The sequence below is a fragment of the Onychostruthus taczanowskii genome, unplaced genomic scaffold, assembly GCF_017590055.1.
Source record: "Onychostruthus taczanowskii isolate IOZ18803 unplaced genomic scaffold, ASM1759005v1 scaffold13, whole genome shotgun sequence".
NCBI classification, from domain to species: Eukaryota; Metazoa; Chordata; class Aves; order Passeriformes; family Passeridae; genus Onychostruthus; species Onychostruthus taczanowskii.
The window spans coordinates 10,893,959-10,902,538 of NW_024498462.1; the positions used below are offsets into that span (position 1 = coordinate 10,893,959).

An 8,580-nucleotide genomic window follows, 5' to 3' on the forward strand; every position below is an offset into this window, starting at 1 on the left:
GCAGAGCATGGAATGCTGCACCTCCCCTGCCGGTCCCAAAGCCACAGGGCCCTGTGGCAGCTCCCCTCTCAACCTGCTTTCTCAGCTGGCCTGTGAATTTTATCCCTTTCCACATTTTTTTCCCGTTAAGGCTCATTTATCCCGGCTGACCTCCCCGGTGCAGGGAAAGGCTGCAGGGCCAGGGGAGGGGCTGGACACCCCCCTGCTCAGCGGGGACACCACTCTCCCCTCTCCAAAACCCACCTGAGCCGCAGAATCCCCTTTGCTGCCGGCTCTGGGGAGGATTCCCGCATGGAAAATAAATCAGTGCGGGGGTTCCAGCCTGGGCAGGGCGGGGCGGTCCCCGGAGCGGGGCTGAAAATGCCGCGCAGATCCCGCGCAGCGCTTCCCCTGCGCACCTGAGGGTCCCGGCCGGAGCCCCCGCCCCGACCTTACCCTGCCCGGCCGCGCAGGAGCTTCCCGGGACTCTCCGGGTGGAAAACGGGGATTTCTGCCCCTAATTCAGCGCAGCTGCTGCGGGCGGCGGGGCCGCGCTTTGAAGCGGAGCCGGGGAGGGGGGGAGGGGGTGGCGGAGCGACCTTAAAAAACACCCCAAAAACAACCAAACAAACAAAAAACAAAGGAAAAACGGGACACAAAGCCGGAGGTGCTGCCCGGTGCTGTCACAGCCCAGGGGTGGCACCGGGTTTGTCGTGCCGGGGACACCGGAGGGGCCACGCGTGACCGGCCCGTGGGGGCGGCCCGGCGGGGCCAGAGGCGGGCACGGCTCCCTTCTCTTGTATTCCCCCTTTTCCCTCTTTTACTTTCCCCCCCTTTTATTTATCTTTTCCTGCCTTTTCCTTTCATTTTCTACCCTTTTCTCTTTTTTCTCCTTTTCCCCTTCTTTTCTGTTAATCTTTCTCCTTTCTCTCTTTTTCCCCCCTTTCTTTTCCTTTTTTTCTTTTTCCCTTTTGCGCTGGTTCTGGTTAAACGTTATTTGCACTTTTGTTGGAAAAGTGGCCCCTAGTGTGCAATTATGTCAAATTTCTTTGAGTTTTACAATTTAATGGAGAACAGTAACTCTTTTATTGATCCTAGACGGGGCCGGCTCCTCTTCCCCCTCTCCCCCCCCATCCTTCTCCTCAAATGTCACTCAATGTTTCTTATGCTCCCACCAGTTTCCAAAACAAACAGAGGAGGCTGCAGCCGTCTATTGACTCAGTTGGATGCAAGAGGATCTCGCCGTGGCCGCTGCCCCCCGACGGGAGCCGTGCGGCGGCCGGGCGAGGGGCGCCGGGTGCCGGCCGGGATGGAGCCGCCGCCGCCCGCCTGAGCCCCGCTGCCGCCCGCGGGGACCCCTGGCAGCCCGGGGGGCATGGCGCTCAGCTCCCGGGCTCACGCCTTCTCGGTGGAAGCCCTGGTGGGACGCTCGGCCAAGAGGAAGGTGCCGGAGGGTCGCGATGAAGAGCCCGGCCCCGGCTGCCGGCCGGGTCGCAGAGCCCCGGAGGCGGGTGGGTACCGGAGGGAGCCCGGCACGGAGGGGGGCGAGGGACGCCCCCGGCCCCGGCAGCCTCCCGAGCCCTGCCCTTTGTGTTCCCCGCAGAGAAACGGCCCAAGGCCGGTGCCGAGAGCCGGGCGGGCGGAGTGCAGGTGGAGCTGCAGGGCTCCGAGCTCTGGAGGAGGTTCCACGACATCGGCACCGAGATGATCATCACCAAGGCCGGCAGGTACGGGCCGGCCGCCCCGCCGCCTCGCTCGGGCTTTGCCTTTCCGTTTTGGTTTTCTTTTTTTTTTTTTTTTTTTTTTTTTTATTTTTTTTTTAATTTCTATTATGCATTTCTCTTTTATCTCTTATTCTTTTTTTTTTTCCTTTTTTTTTTTTTTGTGGGGGGATGATGTTGTTTCTTGGGCTTTATTTTGGTTTTGTTTCGTTGTCTCGGGTTTCTCTGTTCTGTTGAGACACTTCACTTTGCTCGCCCCTTTTCCCGCTATTTTCGTTGAGTTCGATTTCCCTTCCTCCCGACGCCCGATCCCAGTTCCGCAGCCCCTTTTGGCCCCACGAGCGGCAGCTCTGGCTCAGCCGCTGTCCCTGTGCCCGCAGGAGGATGTTCCCGTCGGTCCGGGTGAAGGTGAAGGGGCTGGAGCCGCTGCAGCAATATTACATCGCCATCGACGTCGTGCCCGTGGACTCCAAACGATACAGGTACGGGGGGGACGGGCGGGGACCCCCCACCCACGCGGGGCCAGTCCTGCGCTGATGGCCGCGATCTGCGACCCGAGCGGGACACGGGGGTCACAGAGCGTGCTGGGGGGGCCCGCACTCACCTATAGAATCTATAGGTGTGGGGGCAGGTGGGGACGGGCTCCCGGCGGCTGACGCGGCCCGGCCCGGGCCAGGTACGTCTATCACAGCTCGCAGTGGATGGTGGCGGGGAACACGGACCACTCCTGCATCACCCCGCGCCTCTACATCCACCCCGACTCCCCCTGCTCGGGGGAGACCTGGATGAGGCAAATCATCAGCTTCGACCGCGTGAAGCTCACCAACAACGAGATGGACGACAAGGGGCACGTAGGTGTGGGGCAGCCCCGCCGGGGGGGCCGGGGAGGGGCAGAGCATCGCCCCGGGGTGCGGAGCATCAGCCGGGGGGCAGCGCCGGGAAGGCGGGGGCCGGTCCCGCATGCCTTGGAGCTCGGGGCTTCCTGAGCCTCGCCTCGGGTTTTCTTTCTGCCCTTCTCCCTCCGGGGGGGCTCAGCCGCCTGTCCCCCCGCACAGATCATCCTGCAGTCCATGCACAAGTACAAGCCCCGCGTCCACGTTATCGCCCAGGATTCTCGCTTCGATCTAGCGCAGATCCAGTCGCTGCCGGCCGAGGGGGTGCAGACCTTCTCCTTCCAGGAGACCGAGTTCACCACCGTCACGGCCTACCAGAACCAGCAGGTACCGGGAGCCGGGGGGATGGAGAGCCCCGGCGGTACCGGGAGCCGGGGGGATGGAGAACCCCGATGGTACCAGGAGCCGGGGGGATGGAGAACCCCGGCGGTACCGGGAGCCGGGGGGATGGAGAGCCCCGATGGTACCGGGAGCCGGGGGGATGGAGAGCCCCGATGGTACCGGGAGCCGGGGGGATGGAGAGCCCCGGCGGTACCGGGAGCCGGGGGGATGGAGAACCCCGATGGCCGCTGCCGCCGCTCCCAGCCCGGCCCGCTGCCCAATGTCCCCTTGATTTCACCCTGCAGATCACGAAGCTGAAGATCGACAGGAATCCCTTCGCCAAAGGTTTTCGGGACCCCGGCAGGAACAGGTAAGGGCCGGGGCCGCCCCGCCGCCGCCCCCCGCGCCCGCCGGCCCCGCGGCTGCGTTCAGTGCGCTCTCGCCCCGCAGGGGGGTCCTGGACGGGCTCCTGGAGACCTACCCGTGGAGAGCCCCCCTCGCCTTGGACTTCAAGGCTTTCGGCGCAGACAGCCAGGGTAAGTGGATCCCGCTCGCTGCCTCTCCCGGCCGCACGCCCCGAGCTCCCCGGGGGCTCCTCGGGCGGCTCGAAGCATCAAAGATAACGAGGCGCGCCCAGAAAACGAATCCCTGCTTTTCGAGGGAGTTCATTCAGCGCTGGTTTGGATAAAACTCCTGTGAAAATGGATGCGAGAAGCCGGGAAGAACAGGATGAGGGCGCGGGCTGAAATCAGTTAGATGGGCAGAAAAAAATATCTGAGTGTGCAGGAGGCTAATTTGGAGTCGGGTTGTTCCGGCTTTGATCCTGTTACACTAATTGCTTCCAACCGGGTTGGGAATATCAACTACAAACGTGGCAGTGGTGACCGCCCGTGCTTTCTGCAGCGGCAGCTTCTGCGCCGACAAATGCGTTATGCAACAGAAAATAAAATTATCTGGTATTTAGGATGCAGAAGTCGCACAGAAATGCAGAGAAGAGGAGGAAAATTTTCGGGGAAAATGCTCTCCTTCATCCTGATAAGAGCAACCGATCCTTTACAACCCTTTCCCAGAAAAACGGCTTCAGAAAGTAATATTTGAAAACAGATTGTTCATAGCGCCGAAGGGAAAAAACTAACAGCTCGTTTGCACGTTGCAGCCCTCCAAGTTGGGTTTAAAGTAGCGAGTTAAATTCTCGTTTATGTCAGGAACTCTTCAAAGTTTTGGGACACACCAAGTCACCCCTGTGTCTGCCGGGAAATGCTGCAAAAATCGCAGCAAAAATTTATGTTTTGCCGGCGTAGAAATGAGGGCACAAAGAAATCAGATTTGGGAGAAATTAAAAGGTTTGTCACTTGTAAAAAGAACTAAAATTATCATAGTTAATTGATGGTAGTAGTAGCAGCAGCTTTGTTAGTCTTATTAATATGGTTTTTTATTAATTTTACTTTAGAAAATATCTTATGCAAAAAGCTCCTTTTGAGCCCGTTTGCCGGGGGAGAGGAGGTGGTGGATGAGCTGCATGAGGAATGAAACAACAGCAACTGCAATGTTAGGGACACTAAAATATTGTTATACATATAATATTACAGCTACCTGGGATTTTTGGATTTTTTTTTTCTTGTTTAATGTATTTGGTATTTTTCTTCAGGACAGAATTCCTGGACTGATATAAATATAACAAAATCTGAAGTTCTACTACTAATAAAATATATTTCTGAAGAAAAGCCGTAAAACTGAAATCCCAAAGCTCTAAAACCAGGAGGTAAATTAAAAGGAATTAGGATCAACAGGCTGAAGAAAAAATTTGCCATAGAATTTTTATTTTTAATCCTAATAGAAAGGGTAGAAAACACCTGCTCATTGATCTGCTCCATCGTGTCTGCTGCAACCCCCATTCCCAAACTTGCTGTGGAATTTGGGTGAGGTTATTGCTCAGGATGTGATATTATCTTCTCCGTGCAGCAGATACTGACCCTGCTTTGCTTGGCTGTATCCAGCCACGTAGGGGTTTGCTCGCTGCCTCACACACAAATATCAGCTCAATCCCAAACTTTATGTGACCCAAAGTCCCTGAGCCCTGGAGGACACCAGGATATGTCCATGGAGAGAGGACTGGATCCTGCCCTGCTGGTGTCAGGACTGAAGCAGCCACTGACATCAGCAGGGAAGGGTGAGACCTTCACGCCACCATACCTTCCCGGATTATTGTGATCCAGGGCTGGCCTGTGAGAGGCTCTGCTTGTTGGGAGTTTGGAAATTAATTTGCATCACATTCGGGATATTTGTGTTTTTAAGGTGTTTTTAAGGTTTGCTATACCAGCAGCCGTGGCTCAGTTTTACTGTTGATTTCGGGTCACTGGTCGCGTGTCAAGTCGGATCAGATCCCAGCCAGGCATTGTATTGGTAGGAATTGAATGCAAATAGTAGCACAAATGGATCCACATTCCCTTACATCCTTTCCCAGTGATTTTGGTAAGAAATTAAAATAAAGGGGGTGGGGGAGGGGGAAACCCTCTGGAAGAATTTGGTAATGAGTGTGCAGCAGACATTTGGCTCTCCACAGGCGGGAGATGAAACCAGCATCTGTGTAGCACCAGGGCCGGCTGCTCCCAGCACCATTCCCACCTCGGAGCAGCCATCCCGTCCCTGCTTCATTTTTACTCCTTGGGGTTGCTTTTCTCCCGAATTCTGAAAGTGTTCATTCATCCCTTCCAGAAAGGAGGACGTTCACATGACTTGTGAGTTTGAATTTCTGGAGACACCGATAGCATTCAGGGGAATGTTTCAAATTGCTTGGGAAGCCAAGTGAAATGAGTCAATTCCTGTGAGCAGGAAGGTACAAAAAAAATTCTCCATCAGGCTGAATATGCTTTTTTGTTCTTATGTCCAAGGGGGAAAAGCTGTCTGGAATTTGCATGAAAAGTAGGGAACCTGAAATGCCAACAGTGTGGGTATAGCAGGGGACGGTTATTGGTCATGCAGCCAGGTGTGGATCCAGGTGTGTGTGGAGCTGCATTTATCATGATCCCAGTCCAAGGGATGGGATTAGCCATGTGCAAATATTGTTCTTAGACAAATATCAGCTAACAATAACCATTTATGGATAGATCTTCCCGTTTTCTAGGAGCTGGTCTTTGGAGCAGGTTTGTGCTTGGATGGACACTGGCAGCAGGGAGACCTGGAGCAGGAGCAGGAGTCCTCCAAGGGTTGCTTGACTGTGGGGCACCAGTTAGCCCAACCTGGATGATTTCTGTTTTCCTTTCCAGGTGGGAGCTCCAGCTCTTCTCCAGTGGCCTCCAGCGGTGGGACCCCCTCTCCTCTGAACCCCCTGCTCTCTCCATCGTGCTCCCCTCCCACACTTCACCTTCCCGCGAGCAACCTGGGCATGTCGTGCCCCGAGAGCTTCCTGCACCCCCTCAACGTGCCCCTCTACTACAAGATCTGCCCTACGAGCTTCTTGAGACAACAGGCGCTCCTCCTTCCGAGCCACGAAAAGCTGGGAGCCACCAACCCACAACTTTTACCCCACTTCATGGTGGATGTGCCCAAACTGTCTTCCCTGAAAAACGCCAAAGCCGAAGACTTAAACGCTCAGTGCCTACAAGCCCCCGGTCCTGCTGGTCAAATGCTGTATGGATTACATGCATCTGGAAACATTTTCCCATCAAGTCCCATTGCTCGGGAAGCACTTAATTGTTCTTTACATCCTCCATATGGCTTGTATGGTTATAACTTCTCTGTGCCATCCAGACTGATGAATGCAGCAGGGCATTTCAAAGTGAGTGACAGCATTCCGGCTGCTTTGAGGGACGGCAGATGCAATCACTCCAACTGGCACCCCACAATTAACCACTGCCTTTAGTGGGATCAGAGAATATTTCTGAGCTGTGTAAAGCAGGTCCTTCTTCCATAGCCAGGGGCTTGTTAGTTATTGACTTTGAAACACTGCATGGTACCGGAGCAGGACGGGCAGGCATTTAATCCTTTTATTTTGTGGACAGAAGGGTTGTGTTTTTGGGAGGGTGAAGGATCTGGGAGGGTCTGAGATGACCCTGGGGTGATACCTTTTCACCACATTTACGTCACAGTTGTAGGTTAAGAGCAAACTGTCAGTCACCTTTTTACTATTTGCACTCCCAAGTGGGGACATTGATGTCTGTATTTCTACAGCTCTGTTTTCTCTCTCCTGCTTGCCTTTAGTTAGCTCAGAGCCCTGGGGAGCTGCTGCTCTCCCACTCAAGTTTTATCCCTAATTTCAAAGGGACTATCCAGGACCCGGACTTGGCAAAGGAGCCACATCTGGCCAAGCACTTGAGCTTGTTCTTTTCTTGGCTCTAATGGGTTCTAATTAATGACATAAAAGTCCCTCATTCTCCAAGACCCAGATGCCTCCATTATCAGGGTGGGGACATAAATCCAAGTACCTTGAATCCAAGTATCTGCTGCCAGGGTAAAGGAAGGCAGGATGAAAGATGGATGGGGTGAGAAGCTGGAGAGGTGGCCCAGATCCCTCTTTTCCGTGTCCCACCCTCCAGTGGCACCAGCATTGACGGTGTGGTGGGAAGGACAGATGGGGTCACACATCTCTCCTGTGGTGAGATGGATCCATGCTGGGGACATGGAGGATACATCTTGGAGAGTTGTGTGGGATGGAACACCCCCAGGAGCCCTGCAGGACAATCCTTTGACCCAGAGCTCTCAGCCCCAAGGGACACAGAAGATCCACGTGGGATCTCATCCAGCCTTGCCCGAGGGAAGGGACAGGGATATTCCTGGATCAGTCCCACAGAGAACACAGATGCTTTATGGAGAATTACAACTCTACAGGCCCTGGAATATGAGATTTTTAATTCCTTCCAAAATTCCTGTTTGTTTTCTTGTAACCTGTGGATATTCTTGTTATTCCTGTAAATAATCTCCAGCTCCCAAGGGTGCCATGTAACTCACAATAAATCAGGACACAGGTTTTATTCTTCATTTGATTGATGTTCAGTCTCTACCTACAGTCAAATTTATCACTTGATAGATGGCAGAGATTGGAAAATAAGGCTTGGTGGGGCCCAGCCCTATTTTGGGATTAATCCTATATTTTCAAGCACACCACACAATATAGAGGGATTAGGCACAGGCTTAAGAAACAAAACTGATACCAGAGTTTTGATTTTATTTGCATCCTGAACAGATAACAAATTCAGACCAGAACAAGCAATATCAAAAGCTGCTAAATTAACAAAAATTACACTTTTAGTTTCATGAGGCTTTGATAAAATTCAGACAACATTGTTTTCCCTAATTTTCCTGATGTGGGTGTTCACAGAGCCTCCAGTGATGGCAGTATGAAATGGGGGATTGTGATAAATGGTCTGTACAACTGTAAAAATGAACAAACCTGCTTTCTCGGGCTGTTTCTTAGCAGTTTATCTCACTATTTTTTATTAAAAAAGAAAAAGTTCTTTTTTCCTTGGGAGTCCTTATTTCCAGCATTGGTGGTGACGGAATTCCTGTGGCAAGTCCACTGCAGGCTCTGTCCAGCTGAGTGACCACGACCCAGCCCCCACATGTGGTTGCACTCCTGGGGAGCTGGAAGGCTCTTCCTGATCAGTCACGGATTTGTGCAACAGGGAACTTCCAATTTTCCAAATATTTGCGGTTGCATAAAATATTCC

General features: G+C 53.3%; 1 protein-coding gene across 1 annotated transcript; it reads left to right on the plus strand.

The window, feature by feature from the left end:
• The first annotated feature begins 1,354 nt into the window (after positions 1-1,354).
• TBX22 (T-box transcription factor 22) lies at positions 1,355-6,776 on the plus strand. The gene is made up of 8 exons (XM_041396639.1): positions 1,355-1,490; positions 1,583-1,706; positions 2,081-2,182; positions 2,377-2,551; positions 2,756-2,920; positions 3,220-3,284; positions 3,365-3,450; positions 6,181-6,776. The coding sequence occupies exons 1-8, from the start codon at positions 1,355-1,357 to the stop codon at positions 6,774-6,776; spliced, it is 1,449 nt and encodes a 482-aa protein (XP_041252573.1).
• The last annotated feature ends 1,804 nt before the right edge of the window (positions 6,777-8,580 follow it).

Excerpts from the sequence above, each read along its gene's own strand:
- TBX22 (XM_041396639.1), top strand. The coding sequence starts at position 1,355 with ATGGCGCTCAGCTCCCGGGCTCACGCCTTCTCGGTGGAAGCCCTGGTG. Across the intron at positions 1,707-2,080 it reads ATCATCACCAAGGCCGGCAG|GAGGATGTTCCCGTCGGTCC; the intron begins GTACGGGCCGGC and ends CTGTGCCCGCAG. Across the intron at positions 2,921-3,219 it reads CGGCCTACCAGAACCAGCAG|ATCACGAAGCTGAAGATCGA; the intron begins GTACCGGGAGCC and ends TTCACCCTGCAG.